The sequence below is a fragment of the Cololabis saira genome, chromosome 11 (assembly GCF_033807715.1).
Source record: "Cololabis saira isolate AMF1-May2022 chromosome 11, fColSai1.1, whole genome shotgun sequence".
Taxonomy (NCBI): Eukaryota; Metazoa; Chordata; class Actinopteri; order Beloniformes; family Belonidae; genus Cololabis; species Cololabis saira.
In genome coordinates this window covers 1,770,893-1,788,530 of record NC_084597.1, presented here as the reverse complement: position 1 = coordinate 1,788,530, position 17,638 = coordinate 1,770,893, and the positions used below count along the sequence as shown (strand labels likewise).

Sequence of the window (17,638 nt, the reverse complement as noted above, 5' to 3'; positions counted from 1 at the left end):
AATCGTGTCATTTTGGCGCAATTTAGGCCATTCCTGCGCACCCCCCCTTCTTCTGATTGGTCCATATTTGATAGTTCCCCAAAAGTCACCAAATTTTGCACCAAGCCAGGCCTGGCGATAAATTTGATATTTCATGGTTTGCATTAATGGGCGTGGCCTAACGGCTCAACAGCGCCCCCTAGAAAAATTTTCTCTGCCATAACTTTTGATTGGTTTGACATAGGAAGTCGTGGGTGGTGTCATTTCTGATATGCTTATGGGGGCGGTGGCCGTGAGTGCGAGGGCCCGTTTATCGCTGCTTGCAGCTTTAATTCTGAATTGAGGTTTCCATGGAAACCACTTTTGATGGTCTTTCTCCAATTCCTCTCCAGGTCTGGGGGTTGGGAAGGTTCTGATTGGAAGTTACGTCTACCGGAAGAAAAACTAATTATTATTTCCAGGTCCTCCAAGCTACAAGTTTACATGAATCCATTACCCCTCCAGAAGTCATTTAAGCCGGAAGTAAACACACTTTTTTTATTACCCAGAAGCCCCGGCTACAACACAGAAATAACATTCTCTCTCCACAAAGAGAGACAGATAAAGGGAAGGATGAGTTCATGGTCTGTAGGAAAAAGCTCCAGCTTCCTGCAGGGCTGAAAAAAGGCAGACGTGTTCAAGGACAGTAGGAAACTTTGGGCTGTCCTGAGGCGCCCCCCTCCTGGGCCCGCCGGCGGAAAAAAAGTCAAAATTCCGACTTTAATCCAAAAAGTCTGACTTTTATCCCAGAATTCCGACTTTAATTTAGGCTTTTTTCTCGACATTTCAACTTTTTTATCGACATTCCGACTTTTTTTCTCAAAATTCAGAATTTTTTCTCGACATTTCCAGTTTTTTCTCTCGACATTTCGACTTTTTTCTCGACATTTCGACTTTTTTCTCTCGACATTTCCACTTTTTTCTCAAAATTCTGACTTTTTTTCTCAACATTCCGACTTTTTCTCAACATTCCGACTTTTTTCTCGCCAACTTTTTTCTCAAAATTCCGACTTTTTTCTTGACATTTTGCTTTTTTTCTCGACATCCCAAAATTCCGACTTTTGTCCGACTTAAGTCCCAGAATCCCGACCCCGGTAGAGTCCAGAACCCCCCGGGTCTAGGGCGTCTCGGGCCGGCCGGCTCCAGGCTCTGCCCCCGCGGCGTCTCGGGCCCCGGGACCCGCCCCCGCCGCCAGGAAGCCCCGTAGCTCCCTCAGCGCGGGCCGTAGCGCGGCCACCAGCGCCAGCAGCGCGGCCTGCGCCCCCTCCAGGGCCCGGGCCTGCCGCTCCTGGGCCCGGGCCTGGCTCTCCTGGGCCCGCCGGCCGGCCAGCAGCTGCCGGTTTCCGGCCTCCAGGTGCAGCGCCAGCTGCCGCAGGTGCGCGTTGGTGAGCCGCTGCTCCTGCAGCAGGCGCGCCGAGTTCAGGGCGATGCGGCTGCGCAGTTCCTGCGGCCGTGGCGGCGGCGGAGGGGGAGGCGGGTCGGGGGTGGACGAGGTGGTGGTGGTGCAGAACTCCACCACGCCGCCGTCCTCCAGGCCCTGGAAGGAGGTCTCTGCTGGAAATATACACAAATACACATATAGAAATAAATACACATAATAATTAAAGCTGGTAGAGGGGCCAGAGTACTCAAGTAAAAGTACTGTTACTTCAGAATAATATGACTCAAGTAGAAGTAAAAAGTAGTCATCCAAATAATTACTTGAGTAAAAGTGAAAAAACTACTCAAGTACTGAGTAACTGTTGAGTAACGTCTGATTTATTTTTTAACACAACCATTCAAACAGACAAAAGTACAAAATAATCATCTTCAGGCAAATTAAATCAATAAAATAATAAAATAAATTAAAATTAATAAAAAATAGCTTAAATTAAAATAATCTTAAAGTAAATGCAAGTACTTTAATAAATAATAAGATAATAACATAAAAAAATAAATTAAGCACAAGTAGCACTACATTTCCAGCCTTTGTCCTTTTCTTTTTTAACCAGCAGAACTAGAACAAACATGAACTCATAGAAACTCTGTGTGTGTTTGAGTCTGTGTAAATGTGACAAAACATGCAAAAACTAACATTTTTACCAAAGAATCACCCAGTGATGTCATGAGATTGACGCGTACGTGGATAAAAGGGATAAAGGAAAAGTAACAGCTCAACGTAGCCTAATGTAGCGGAGTAAGAGGAACAGTTTCTTCTTCACAAATCTACTCAAGTAAAAGTAAAAAGTATAGTGATTCAAAACTACTCCTAAAAGTACAACATTTCCCAAAACTTACTCAAGTAAATGTAACGGAGTAAATGTAACTCGTTACTACCCAACTCTGATAATAATTAAAGCTGCAAGCAGCGATGAACGGGCCCTGGCGCAAGCAATTTTCACCAATGAAGGTCAAGGACTCAAAACTGAGTCCGATGACGCCACCATGACTCTCTATATCAAACCATTCAAAAGTTATGGCAGAAAGTAGGAACTATCAAATATGGACCAATCAGATGAAGGGTGGGCGTGCTTTTTGGCGTCTAGCGTCGCCACGGTAACACTTTTGACTGAGAAAAGTAATGCGTGTTGTCACAGGATGGAGACGCACATTTTGATGTATAACCCATCTGGGTGCACGTTACGGTTCGGGCTGAATTAACTGACGAAGGAATGGCATAAATTGCGCCAAAATGACACGATTAATTCAAAATGGCCGACTTCCTGTTGGGTTCCGGCCATGGCGCCAAGAGACTTTTCTTTAAGTTGCGACATGATACAGGTGTGTACAGATTTTCGTGCATGTACGTCAAACCGTATTGTGGGGCTTGAGGCACAAAGCTTTCTAGGGGGCGCTGTTGAGCCGTTAGGCCACGCCCATTAATGCAAACCATTAAATATCACATTTTTCACCAGGACTGGCTTGGTGCAAAATTTGGTGACTTTTGTGGCACGTTTAGGGGGAAAAAAGGCTCTCATTTAGTCGGAAAAACAAGGATAAAAAAAAAAAAAAAAAAAAAACTCCTAAAGATACAACAGGGCCTTTGCACTGTCAGTGCTCGGGCCCTAATAATAACAATTACAATAATGATGATAATAATAATAACTAGACAATTTCTTCGCAGAAATTTCGAGAGTGCCAGGGTGGGCTGCTGCACATTTGTGTACATTATTGCATTTTGCAAGCAATAAAGGTGAAGGACTCACATATCGGCCAATCAGAAAAAGGGGCGGGGCTAATTTGCACCAATGAAGGTCAAGGACTCGATACCGAGTCCTGTGACACCACCCATGACTCTCTATCCAACCAACATCAAAGTGTGCGTCTCCATCCTGCGACTACGCTCATTACTTTTCTCTTTCTCTTTCTCATATCTATCTCTGTTGGATAGATATGATTTAAACCAACTACGTTGGTTTAAATCATATCTATCTGACAGGTTCCAGTTTGTTCATGTACATGAGGTTTCTTCAGAACAGTCAAGGGTCTGTTATGGTGTTCCGCAGGGTTCAGTGCTAGGGCCAATCTTGTTTAGTTTATACATGCAGCCGTTGGGAAGTATAATCTAGAATCACGGCATACACTTTCATTGCTATGCTGATGATACGCAGCTCTATTTGTCTATGAAGCCGGATGAGACAGAACCGTTAGTTAAACTTCAGGCATGTCTTAGGGACATCAAGGACTGGATGTCCAGAAATTTCCTGCTTCTAAATTCAGATAAAACAGAGGTTATCATTCTTGGTCCAGAGCATCTTAGGAAGGGATTAGATGGTGTTGCGATGGCTTCCAGTGCAACTGTGAGAAACCTTGGTGTTGTTTTCCATCAGGATTTGTCGTTTAAACCATATGTTAATCAGGTTTGTAAAATAGCGTTTTTCCATCTCCGTAATATTGCAAAAATTAGGAAAATCCTCTCGCAGAGGGATGCAGAAAAACTAGTTCATGCGTTTGTATCTTCTAGACTAGATTACTGTAATGTGTTGTTAGCAGGATGTCCAAGTAATTTACTGAATAGGCTCCAGCTGATCCAGAATGCAGCAGCACGAGTGCTGACAGGAATCAGCAGGAGAGACCACGTCTCTCCAGTGTTAGCGTCGCTCCATTGGCTACCTGTAAAATTCAGAATTCAATTTAAAATTTTATTACTTGCATATAAAGCCCAAAACGGCTTAGCTCCGCAGTATTTACAAGATTTGATAGTGCCTTATGTTCCTGGCAGAGCTCTCCGCTCCCAGGGTGCAGGTTTACTCGTAGTTCCTAGAGTATCTAAATGTAGATTTGGAGGGCGGGCGTTCTGCTATCAGGCACCATTACTATGGAACCAACTTCCAATCTGGGTTAAGGAGGCTGACAGCACCTCCACCTTTAAAACTAAACTTAAAACATTTCTGTTTAGTAAAGCCTATAGTTAGTGTTTAGTAAACCTCTAGCTGGTGTTGGTAAATCTCTAGGTAGTGTAAACTCTAGTGTGTTAGAGTCAGTAGTCATAGTTGTAGCTATAGAACAAGACTATAATAGTTAGTCTCAAACATAGCTTCGCGGTAGATATGCTGCTATAGACCTATGCTGCAGGGGGCACCGACATGATCCGCTGGGCGGTGCCTCTCACCCTTCTTCTCCTCTCCTTTTCCCTGCCTCTCTTCTCCATTACCATTTTTATTTATTATAAATATCTCATAGCTATCATTTTTGTCCATCGTTCCTGTAGTTTCTTGTGCCGGCCCCCCTTTTTTCTCTTTTGTGCATGTTTGCAGGCCGGAGCCTCAGGAGCTGCGTTCTGGCCTGTGTTCCCGGCCCTCCCCCCCATCCCCGGACATCCCGTTGCTGCTTCCACCTGCCTACGTGGATGTCTGCTGCTGCTGCTTCCGCCTGCCTGCACCCCCCCCCCCTCTGGTCATCCCGCTGCTGCTTCCACATGACTGTTGTGTGCTGCTGACACCCCCCCCCCCCCACCTCTGGTCATCCCGTTGCTGCTTCCACCTGCCTACGTGGATGTCTGCTGTTGCTGCTTCCGCCTGCCTGCACCCCCCCCTCTGGTCATCCCGCTGCTGCTTCCACCTGCCTGCTGTGTGCTGTTGACGTCCCTGACTCCCCCAGTTTGGCCTTCGTCAGGAGGGTCCCCCCTTATGAGCCTGGTCCTGGTCCAGGTTTCTTCCTCCTAAAGGGGAGTTTTTCCTTGCCACTCTTTGGCTTAAGGCTTTTCTCCCACTATGGGAGTTTTTACCTGCCATTGTTTATATAATAATTGCTTGGGGGTTTATGTTTATGTTTATGTTCATGTTCTGGATCTCTGGAAAGCGTCTAGAGACAACATCTGTTGTATTAGACGCTATATAAATAAAATTGAATTGAATTGAACTATAACATATCGGCCAATCAGAAGAAGGGGCGGGGCTAATTTGTATATATAATATACAAATGTATATATTTATATATACAATAATACTAATATATATATATATATATATATATATATATATATCCCATGAACCCGGTTCCCAGCAGGACTGGTGATCATCTAAGGTCAAAAGGTCAGGGTTCAGATTTCTCCATTTTCCAGGTTAAAGTATATGAAGTCTGTACTGACTCGGTCATGTGACCAGTTCTGGCTCAGGCCACGTTTACACGTAGCCGGGTATTTACAAAAACGGATATTTTCCCCTCTACGTTTTCAAAAATATCCTCCTTTACACGAACCCGGATAAATATCTGTTAAGGTGCTATGACCAGCCAAACCTGCAGGGGGCAGTGTAACGAGAAGCGTAAAGTCATGCAAGCTAATCGGAATCCTGGAAAAAAACATCAACAAATGACACGTGTGAAGCCTGAATAATATGGTTCCGCGTTAAATCGACGGCGTAGCCTACGTACGGTGGCGTCGCCACGTACCCTACACCGTAGGCTCTGCGTTGGTGTAACGCAGAACCATAAATCAGCCTTGACTGCCAGTTACTTCCAAGATGAACGAGAGTCTTTGGTTTGGAGTGATAGAGAAGTGGAGTTACTTTTAAGTGTGACTTTAGAATATAAAACAGGTAAAATACAAGAAAATATTGACGGTGGCCAAACAAATTGTAAACACAGGTCGCACAAATGATGCTGGTGATGTTTCTGTTGCATAATGTGACGTTCTGAGCCTAAATCCTCGTTTTCCTCCGTTTTCCTCCATTTTCCTCCGTTTACAAGCAAACGTGAAAAGTGAGAGTTTTTGAAAATCTCGACTTTGGCCGGAGTTTTCAGAAATGATCGTTTTTGGGGGCTTTGAGCTCCGTTTTCGTGTAAACGAACGGCCAAAACGCATGAAAACGCCACCGTTTTTGCTCCGTGTAAACGGGGCCTCAGTCTAATCACTCAGCAGCTGAGCTCTGGTTGCCCCGGCAACAAGAACCTCGAAATGAGGAAGGTTCCGGACTGGCTGTTAGAAAACCCCAGCTTTTGCCTTGTGACAAGTTCTCAAATAACTCAGATTTGTGAGAAAACCATAGCTCCTAGCAGAAAAACAAAGACATCGTGAGAGACACAGAACCCGGCAGATTCTGACAATCTTAATTTTATTCAGATATTCCTTAAAATGTGTTAGTAACGGCAGTTCGAAAACAAAGTGAGATTTTTTTGAAGAAAACTTTTGATTACATTGCAGTGAATGGGGACTGAGGCAGGAATTGGAGCAGCTTTATCCCCCCCTGTTTAAATTTAGTGCATACCCCGCCTGTGAAAGTCACACTTTATGAATCCTAACATCTGTCTACATTCTGACCAAAAATTATCTTTCTAGCTTTCACGGTTCGGCCGTGAGCTCGAGTTACAAAGAAAAATTAAGGTCAATTTTTTACTGTCTCTGCCACTCTAAAAAATTAGAGCTACACTCTAGATTTGACAAAAAGTGATTTCCAGTCCTCGCTTGAGCGCTCATATCTTGAAAAGTGTACATTTTAGGAAAAAACAGTTTCAGGTTTGGAGAGAGAAGAGAAGTTTTCCTCCGTTTTGAAGTTTGAATGACAGTTCTACGTGCAAGTATGAGAATTTGGGTTTTTTTCGAACATCCTTCCACCCACAGTGTGACATTCTGCCCCATTCACTTACATGGGAAAATCTCCCCATTAGTTTGGAAATTTGGAAATGTTTTTGCACTTCGTGCAAAAACTATTTGTGGGATCGCTCTGAAAATCCACAGGACTGTAGGTAAATTCAGGGCCTACAACTTTCTAAATCGGTTCAGAATTCTTCGAGTAACGGTGTTCTCCCAATGCATTCCGGATGGCGCTAAAAGCGCACGTTTTTGCATGTTGCGCATAAACGTGCACGCCAATCGCTAATAAAAGTCATAGCACACGATTCCTGAAAAAAAATGAATAAGTTGAATAACTAGACAATTTCCTCGCAGACATTTCGAGAGTGCCACGGCGGGCTGCTGCACATTTGTGTACATTTTACAAACAAAAAATGTGAAGGACTCAATACCGAGTCCAATGACACCACCCATGACTCTCTATGTCAAACCATTCAAAAGTTATTGGACTATAACATATTGGCCAATCAGAAGAAGGGGCGGGGCTAATTTGCACCAATGAAGGTCCAGGACTCGATACTCAATCATTCATTCATTCATTCATTACCAGCTCCAACATTCATTCATTCATTACTTCATTCATTACTTCATTACCAACTTCAGCATTCATTCATTCATTCATTACCAGCTTCATTAATTAATTAATTCATTCATTCATTACCAGCTTCATCATTCATTCAATCATTACCAGTGTCATTCATTCATTCATTCATTGCCAGCTTCAGCATTCATTCATTCATTTATTTATTCATTCATTCATTTATTCATTACCAACTTCAGCATTCATCCATTCATTCATTACCAGCTTCATTCATTCATTCATTCATTCATCCATCCATTCATTACCAGCTTCAGCATTCATTCATTCATTACCAGCTTCAGCTTTCATTCATTCATTCATTCATTCATCCATTCCCAGCTTCAGCAGTCATTAATTCATTCATTACCAGCTTCAGCATTAATTCATTCATGCTTTCATTCATTCATTCATTACCAGTATATATATATATATATATATATATATATATATATATATATATATATAGTTTACTTATATACACACATGTCCACTTTGCATTTGTATATATAATATACAAATGTATATATTTATATATACAATAATACTAATACTAATATATATATATATATATATATATATATATATATATATATATATATACACACATACCATGAACCTGTTCCCAGCAGGACTGGGGATCTCTAAGGTCAAAAGGTCAGGGTTCAGATTTCTCAATTTTCCAGGTAAAGTATATGAAGTCTGTACTGACTGGGTCATGTGACCAGTTCTGAATCAGTGTAATCAGTCAACAGCTGAGCTCTGGTTGCTAGGGGCAACAACAACCTGAAAAAAAAGGTTCAGAAGCCTACTACTGTATACAGAGGGAGCGGGAATGACAGCTATATTTTCGGTTGTGACAAACCTCAAATCACTCCACTTTGTGATCAAACCGTAGCTCTTAGCGGAAAAATGAAAACATCGTGAGAGACGGAGAACCCAGAAGATTCTGTCCATCTTATTTTTATTCAGATATTCCTTAAAATGTGTTAGTAACGGCAGTTCGAAAACAAAAATGAGATTTTTTTGAAGAAAACTTTTTTTTACATTGCAGTCAATGGAGACCGTGGCAGGAATTGGCGTGTCTGTTGGCCCCCCCGTTCAAATTTTGTGCACACCACGCCTGTCAAAGTCACATTATATGAATCCCAACACCTATGTCTACATTCTGACCAAAAATTATCTTTCTAGCTTTTACGGTTTGGCCGTGAGCTCGAGTTACAAATAAAAATTATGTTCATTTTTTGAATGTTTCCTCACTCTAATCAATTAGAACCTCACTGTAGATTTGACAAAAAAGTGATTTCCAGTCCTCGCTTGAGCGCTCATATCTTGAAAAGTGTACATTTTAGGAAAAAACCGTTCCAGGTTCAGAGAGAGAAGAGAAGTTTTCCTCCGTTTTGAAGTTTGAATGACATTTCTACGTGCAAGTATGAGAAAGATACGTGACTCAGAAAAAAGGTGAATTTCATCTTTTTTCTCCCATCCGCTTTGAATGGCGCCATAGAAGTACATGAGAAAATAGTTCCCCATTAGTTTGGAAATTTGGAAATGTTTTTGCACTTCGTGCAAAAACTATTTATGCTATCGCTCTGAAAATCCACATGACTGTAGTTAAATTCAGGGCCCACAACTTTCTAAATCGGTTCATAATTTTTCAAGTAACGGTGTGCGAGTGGTGAGGCCCCAAAGTTCTCCCAATGCATTCCGGATGGGTTTTAGGGCGCACGTTTGTGCACGTTGCGCAAAAACGTGCACGCCAATTGCTTATAAAAGTCACAGCACACGATTCCCGATTCATTCGCACGTTTCTACGTTTTTACTTTTCGCGTTTTCTCAAAGCTGTAGGAGGAGTAGCGAACCGAAATCTGTCTGGAAAATGAGGAATAATAAACCCGCAGAATAACAATAGTGCCTCTGGCTTCGCCAGAGGCATTACTCCTCCTTGCTATTGCATAGCTTTGGAGGAGTCGTGCCTCTGGCTGGAAGCCGTGGCACTAATAAATCCACACAATAACAATAGTGGCGCAGCCAGAGGCACTCCTCCTCCATTGCAGAGATATAGAGGAGTGCCTCTTGGCGCAGCCGTGGCACTAACTAGAAAATTTCAGGAAATTTTGATATGGGCATGCCGTACTGCCCATTCGTCCCCTCTCGCTGCTTTGGTTTGGGGCTGTAGTGGTTGTGTATTGGTTGTGTAATGGTTGTGTAGTAGTTGTGTTCGGGGTGGTTCTATGTCAGTTTGAGGTGTTTACGGTTGTATTACATTAATTCCTGTGCTGTGGTTTAGGGTTGTTAATATACCACAACCCCTGCTTCGGGGTTGTGTGGTTTAGGGTGATTAATAATGGCCAAGAAGTAGTTTAGGGTTGTTAATAAACCGTTAAAGGTTGTTGATAAACCTTTCAGTATGGGGCCACTTGGCAGGCATTTTGACTTAAAATGTACGTAAATCACAGCTTCATGAAATTTGAATATGTTGTAGTCCACAGCGAGGCGAGTTTTGAAACATTTTAATCATGTCCCTACGATAACCTGTCGCCCAGCAACAAGCGTCCAAAGTCAAATGGAATTTTTGTTTTAATTGACAAAAACTCTCTCAAGAACTGTAATAATTGGCATAATGAGGTTGAAAGATCTTTTGCTCCGAAGTTAACCGAGTCTGGAAACATTTGAATGATGTCGCTACGATAAAGTTCGGCCGAGGAATGAGCGTCCGAATTTTAACCTTTTTTTCCACTTCTTGGCATCTAGCGTTGCCACGGGAACGCTTTTTGCTGAGAAAAGTATTGCATTTCGAGCCACGATGGCTCCACATGTGTCGATGTGTGGGTGCACGTTCCGGTTCAGGCTACGTTAACGGATAGGTTTTTTTTTTCACCATGGTAAAAAAAACCCATCCGAATGAATGGGGCCATTTGGCCTGGATTTTGACATAAAATTTCCTTAAATCACAGCTTCATGAAATTTGAATATGTTAAAGTCCACAGCGTGCCGAGTCAGGGAACATTTGTACGATGTCTCTACGATAACTTGTTGCCTAGCAACAAGCGTCCAAAGTCAAATAGAAAAAAAAAGAAAAAGAAAGGTAAATATCGCGAAAACTATAATAATTGGCATAAATGAGGTTGTACGGTCTGTTAGTGCCAATCAGGCCGAGTGTTTTAAAGTTTGAACAAGAATTTTATTTCATAACGTTCCAGCTCCGCCGGAGTCCTACTCGCACGTCCGGTTCCTTCGCTGCTAACGATGCTACTTAGGGAACATTACGGAAACCACCCGTAACCCTCTGCTGGAAAACTCTCGTGTTTTATCTGCTGATCAACTAAAGGAAGAGGAAGAAAGTCTTACCGTGGAGAGATTTAGCTTCCACACAGACGTTATCCGGAACACAGACGTTATCCGGACCGGCCGGGAGAGCTGGACAACACACAGGAACAATTACAGAGTTACAATCACGCAGAGAACAATTCCTGTTCATTTATTTGATTATATTTTATATTTATTCTGTTCCTTTCTGTTTTCATTTATTTTATTTTTATTCTATCTATTTTTTTTATTTTATTCTATTTTCTGTTTTTCTATTTTAAATTTTATTGTATTCAAATTTTCTTTATTCTTGTTTGTATTTTATTTGATTTTTCTTTTTTTATACTCTTGAGTACTCTCAAGTCGAAATGTCGAGAAAAAAGTCGAAATGTTGAGAATAAAGTCAACATTTTGTGAATAAAGTTGAAATGTTGAAAAAAAGGTGAAATTTCGACTTTATTCTCGAAATTGTATTTCAACATTAATCTCGACATTTCAACTTTTTTCTCGAAGTGCACAATAAAAAAAATCTTCCCCTCAAATATTTTTTCTCCTGCATGGCTCTGATACTCTTCTGGAATTTATGCTCTTTATTATATTTTTCTTTTATTTTGTATTATTTTATATTTTTCGTTTTATTTTATGTCATTCCTGTGGGTTTTTTTTGGCTAAAATTGTATTTTAATTTAATTCAAATTATTTATTTATTTCTGCCCCATTCTCGCCTTTCTTTCTTTCCTCTTATGTTGTACATTTTCTCTTTTCATTATATATTTGCTCTTTTTATTGCACCAATCACCACAACAAATACCTTGTGTGTGTTTAACAAACTTGGCATTAAACTTATTTCTGGTTCTGATTCTTTCTACAAGCCAGGGGCTTTGCGCATGCCGTCCCTGATATTTTCTATTATTGTTTTATTTTATTATTATTTTATAATTGTATTTTTTTAGAATTTGATTTTATTATTTTTCTATTTTATTTTACTGTTATATTATAATGTTATGTCATATTATAACTTTATCATTTTAATTACATTTTTTTTATAATAATTTCTTTTACAATTTTTTAGAATCATATTTTAATAATTTATTATTTTATTATATTTCTACTTTTTTAGAATTTTATTTCATTGTTTTTCTAATTGACTAGTATAATTCGATTTTTATTTTATCATTTTTTACTACTATTTTTATTTTTTTTTACTATTTTCTATGACCATATTATTATATAGTCATAATTAGTTGTAACCATTGTTACTGCCGTTTAATAATCTTTACTTCTGTCTAAATTCTGTCTTAATTTAAATCATTTATTTATTTTTGCCCCATTCCCGCCTTTCTTTTTTCCTCTTATGTTGTACATTTTCTCTTTTCATTAATATCTCGTGGCCACGAGATAATCAATGCGTGGCCACGAGATAATTAATGCATGGCCACGAGATATTAACTTTTGGCCGCATATTATTTTGAAAAAAATTAAATAATGCGTGGCCACGCATTAATATCTCGTGGCCACGAGTTAATATCTCGTGGCCACGAGATATTAACTTGTGGCCACGCATTATTTTGAAAAAAATAAAATAATGCGTGGCCACAAGTTAATATCTCGTGGCCACGCATTAATAACTCGGGCCACGCATTAATATCTCGTGGCCACGAGTTAATATCTTGTGGCCACGAGATATTAACTCGTGGCCACGAGATATTAACTTGTGGCCACGCATTAATAACTTGTGGCCACGCATTAATAACTCGTGGCCACGCATTAATAACTCGTGGCCACGAGTTAATATCTCGTGGCCACGAGATAATTAATGCGTGGCCACGAGATATTAACTCGTGGCCACGTATTAATAACTCGTGGCCACGAGTTAATATCTTGTGGCCACGAGATATTAACTTGTGGCCACGAGATATTAACTTGTGGCCACGAGATATTTAACTTGTGGCCACGCATTATTTTGAAAAACATTAAATAATGCGTGGCCACGAGTTAATATCTCGTGGCCATGAGTTAATATCTCGTGACCACGAGATATTAACTTGTGGCCACGCATTATTTTGAAAAAAATAAAATAATGCGTGGCCATGCATTAATAACTTGTGGCCACGAGTTAATATCTCGTGGCCACGCATTAATATCTTGTGGCCACGAGATAATCAATGCATGGCCACGAGATATTAACTTGAGGGGCTCCGTATATTTGTGTTTAACAAACGTGGCATTAAACTTATTTCTGGTTCTGATCCTTTATGCTTTGCGCATGCGCGTCCCTCACCGTCGTCCAGCTCCTCCTCCTCATCAGGCCCCGCCCCCTCATCCTCAGGTCCCGCCCCCTCGTCCCCAGGCCCCGCCCCCTCCTCATCAGGCCCCGCCCCCAGCACCTGCCCCTCCCCGAGCAGGTTGCAGATCCGCTGCTGCGGAGCGCTGAGCACCACGGGGACGGCGTGCGCATGCGCCGCCGCGGCGCGGGCCGCGCCGACGCGCCTGCGCACTTCCGTCTTCATGTCCGACCACTTCTTCTTCAGCTCGGGCAGCGCGCGCGGGCACGTGGTGACCGCGTTCACGCGCGCCAAGATGGCGGCCCACGCGCCGCGCTTGCGCGCATGCGTGACGCCCGCGTTGTAGTGCGCGAGCAGCGCGTGCTTGTGCCGCTCGATCTCGTCCACGAGAATCTCGACCTCGCGCTCCGAGAAGTTCATCTTGCGCTTCTTGGCGGCCGTCGCCATGGCAACGCGAGGGGTTAACGTTAATGTTGCTGCTGCGTTTGTTACGCAGCAGCCGCTTCGAGAATCCCAGTCCTTCTTCCTGCGTAGGAAGCCCCGCCCACTGGTGACGTCACACTTCCTGTTGCTGAGTCTGTGGTTTTTCAAATGTATTTCATTCATTTTTTCATTTTGTTTTATTGTATTCTATTTTTATTTTACTTTTTATTGTTTCATTTTTTATTAATATTTTTATTCTATTTTTGTTTTATTTTATGTTTTGATTTTCTATATATTTTGCTTTCATACATTTTATTGTATTCAAATTGTATTTTATTTTTCTTTGTATTTTATTACATTCTAGTTTTTCTTGTAGTATTTTTTTTCTCATATATCTCATTTTGTTTATATTTTATTTTATTTTTGCTTTTATTTCAATTCATTGTTTTTTATTTGTTTTATTTTGTGTTATATAGTTTTATTTACTTATATATATTTTTTTCTTTTATAAATTGTATTGTATTCAAATTGTATATTCTATTTTTCTTTGTATTTTATTATATTCTATTATTTCTTGTAGTATTTTTTTATTTTTATTTTGTCTTATTTTGTTTATATTTTATTTCAATTCAATCTTTTTTATTTTATATTTGTTTTATTTTGTGTTATTTTTGTTTTATTTATAATTATTATTTCTTGTAGTATTTTTTTATTTTGTTCTATCTTATTTTGTTTACATTTTATTTTATTTTGTGTTATTTTGTTTTATTTACTTTTATTTATTTATTTATTTATTTATTCATTTCTATCTTATTTTAATTTTATTTGGTTGAAGTGTATTTGATTTTTGCTTTTATTTCATGGCATAATACAGGACTGTCTCAGAAAATTAGAATATTGCGATAAAGTTCTTTATTTTCTCTAATGCAATTAAAACAACAAAAATGTCATACATTCTGGATTCATTACAAATCAACTGAAATATTGCAAGCCTTTTATTATTTTAATATTGCTGATTATGGCTTACAGTTTAAGTTTAAGATTCCCAGAATATTCTAATTTTTTGAGATAGGATATTTGAGTTTTCTTAAACTGTAAGCCATGATCAGCAATATTAAAATAATAAAAGGCTTGCAATATTTCAGTTGATTTGTAATGAATCCAGAATGTATGACATTTTTGCATTACAGAAAATAAAGGACTTTATCACAATATTCTAATTTTCTGAGACAGTCCTGTAAGAAGTTCATCTTCCGCTTCTGGGCCGCCGTCGCCATGGCAACGGGGAGGCGGTTGTTGCGTAACTTACGCGATTTACTCAACGAGGAAGCCCCGCCCACTGGAGACGTCACACTTCCTTTAGCCGAGTCATTTTACTTTTTAATTAAACGGGCTCTTATTTCGCTTTAAAGCTTTGATATTTGACCGTAGTATGTTTTAATAGTGTCTTAATTATAATTTAAAAACATAAAATATTTCAAAAATGCATGTTTTAATGAACTTTTACTGCCGGTCGCCGAGCTGCTGCATCGGTCTCACTGTTTACCTCCTGCTGTACTCTACTGCGCATGTGCAGTATCATACGGGCTCTTATTTTGCTTATCAAATAAAATAAACATGACAAAATAAGATGGAATAAAAAGAAAAAAGAAAATAAAACAAAAAGAAAAAATAAAACAAAAAGATTAAGGGTCTGGAGCAAATTAGGTGACGTCCTTCCTTAAAAAAGTATTATTTAATGCATCCAGTCTTCTTAAGGCTTATTTTTTATTACTATTTCTATTTTATTTTTATCATAATTGTTTTCTACTATTGTTTATAACTATATTATTATTAATAATTCATTATTTTATGATATTTTCTATTATTGTTTTATTTTATTATTATTGCATAATTATTTTATCATTTTATTTTTTTAGAATTTGATTTGATCATTTTTCTACTTTATTATACTGTTATATTATTATCATATCATATTATTACCATTATTACCATTTTTTATAATAATTTTTTCATATTATTTTAATAAATTATTTTATTATATTTTTATTTTATCATTCAAATCGTAGCCTCGGTGTAAAATTTGACATCCACCCCCTAATTAAAGTATAATCCCGAATATTAACATTTACTGGGCGTAAAAGTGGTGTTAGTTTAAAAAATAAAGACTATTTTTTGTCAGTTTGTGGTTATGAAGTGTTTTACCGAACTTTCACTACATATTGTTACTTGTTTTATATTTTTAAATACAATAGGTTGAAAAATAGATATTTGGGCTGCTTTTTACTAAATATTTAGAACGATTATTCACAAATAATTGAATAATTTGGAGTTTTAACATACAGAATGCAGGATTTGGGCTGGTTTTTTATTATTTCGGCGGGTTTTGTGTCTGATATCTGTCAGACCTGGCAACCTCGACCTCAATTTAGTTTGAAAATGGTATTAAAAAGTCTTAAATCTGAATCCAGGGGTCTTCATTTCTGAATCTTAATCATTAAAAAGTTGATTTTCCTTCTTTTCATTCTTCCATCCTTCTTTTCTCCCTTCCTTCTTTTCATTCTTTCTTCTTTTTTCCTTTTTTTCCTTCCTTCTTTTCTCCCTTCCTTCCTTCCTTCCTTCCTTCTTTTCTCCCTTCCTTCCTTCCTTCCTTCCTTCCTTCCTTCCTTCCTTCCTTCCTTCCTTCCTTCCTTCCTTCCTTCCTTCCTTCCTTCCTTCCTTCCTTCCTTCCTTCCTTCCTTCCTTCCTTCCTTCCTTCCTTCCTTCCTTCCTTCCTTCCTTCCTCCCCCCCTCCCTTAAACTGATTAGTTTTTCACTTATTCCACAGAAATAAAACACTTGATCTGTTTATTTTTGTCAACCTTTAATTTCATCCAGTCAGTAAGTTTCACCCTCAGCGACATCTGGAACAATGAATGTACAATATGTTACACAGGTACAGTATTTACACCTCTGTTTCAATCACACTTAAACTCAGTAAATTAGTCTCTTTTTTTTATCTACATCCTTTTATTTCACAAACTCCCTAAAAAAAAACTCCAGTTTATTTATCTCTTAGTCTGACAATTCCCAAAGTAGCAGAAAGAAAAAACATCCTAAATAAAACGTGTAGCCAGAATGAAGACGTGAGGAAATATAAAACGGACCGTAATACGGCGTAAAGTTACTCAGAAAGTGTTTAAAGTTGAAAATAAACTGAACTCTGCTGCTTTTTACAAGAGAATCATCAAGTGTCGTTGCAGAATTCCAGAAATCTGGGATCAATCAAAGGGAAACACAAAAGCTTTGCTCATTTCTGTTTTTTAATTAAAAATAATACAAAAGACAATCAAAAAAGAAATTATAAAGTAACACTTTTCAAATGCTTTGAAAGCTAAAGAAAACCTCCCAAATGTTTCAAAGCAGGAAAATGGACCAAATTAGAAAAATGTTCCAACGGTCTGTTGGTTTTCTAAAAAAATTTTAGCAATGGGGATTTGCATACCTCAATTTTTAGAAAACCAACAGGGCGCAATACAATTCTTAAATTCTTAAATTCTTAAACAGCTTCCATCCACCATGGCTGATAGATAACATACCTTTTGGTCAGTTCCATTGACTTAAACGCATCTGTGACTCAGAAGATGATTTTGAAAGAAATGCTTTAGATATGAGTCATAGATTTAAGAAAAGAGGTTATAAACACAAAACCATAAATACAGCACACAACAAAGCTAAAAGTGTCTCTAGAGAAGAGTTACTGGTTAAAAAACAGAGGCAACAACAGAACTCTAATCAGGTATAACAGAGCTGGGAGTGAGAATGTGTTGGTATAGCAGTGAAGCAAAAGGAATAAAACAAATTATCGAAAAAAACTGGGATATATTGAAAAGTGACAATTTACTCAGAGAGGCACTTCCAGATTCTCCAACCATTAGTTTCAGGAGAAAACACTCAATGATAAACTTGTAAAAAGCCATCTCCCCCTGTACAACA

The 17,638-nt window shown here is 39.0% G+C and overlaps 1 protein-coding gene across 1 annotated transcript; it reads right to left on the bottom strand.

Moving 5' to 3' along the window:
• Positions 1–1,135: 1,135 nt before the first annotated feature.
• LOC133454844 (nuclear apoptosis-inducing factor 1-like) lies at positions 1,136–13,750 on the bottom strand. The gene is made up of 3 exons (XM_061733567.1): positions 13,237–13,750; positions 10,998–11,066; positions 1,136–1,572 (listed from the first exon to the last, which is right to left on the bottom strand). Exons 1-3 carry the CDS (start codon positions 13,685–13,687, stop codon positions 1,136–1,138), a joined length of 957 nt encoding a protein of 318 aa, XP_061589551.1. The 5' UTR covers positions 13,688–13,750.
• Positions 13,751–17,638: the final 3,888 nt, after the last annotated feature.

Coding starts and splice junctions, on each gene's coding strand:
- LOC133454844 (XM_061733567.1), bottom strand. CDS start 13,687: ATGGCGACGGCCGCCAAGAAGCGCAAGATGAACTTCTCGGAGCGCGAG. Junction 11,067..13,236: donor GGAGGAGGAGCTGGACGACG/GTGAGGGACGCG, acceptor TGTGTTGTCCAG/CTCTCCCGGCCGGTCCGGAT. Junction 1,573..10,997: donor GGAAGCTAAATCTCTCCACG/GTAAGACTTTCT, acceptor GTATATTTCCAG/CAGAGACCTCCTTCCAGGGC.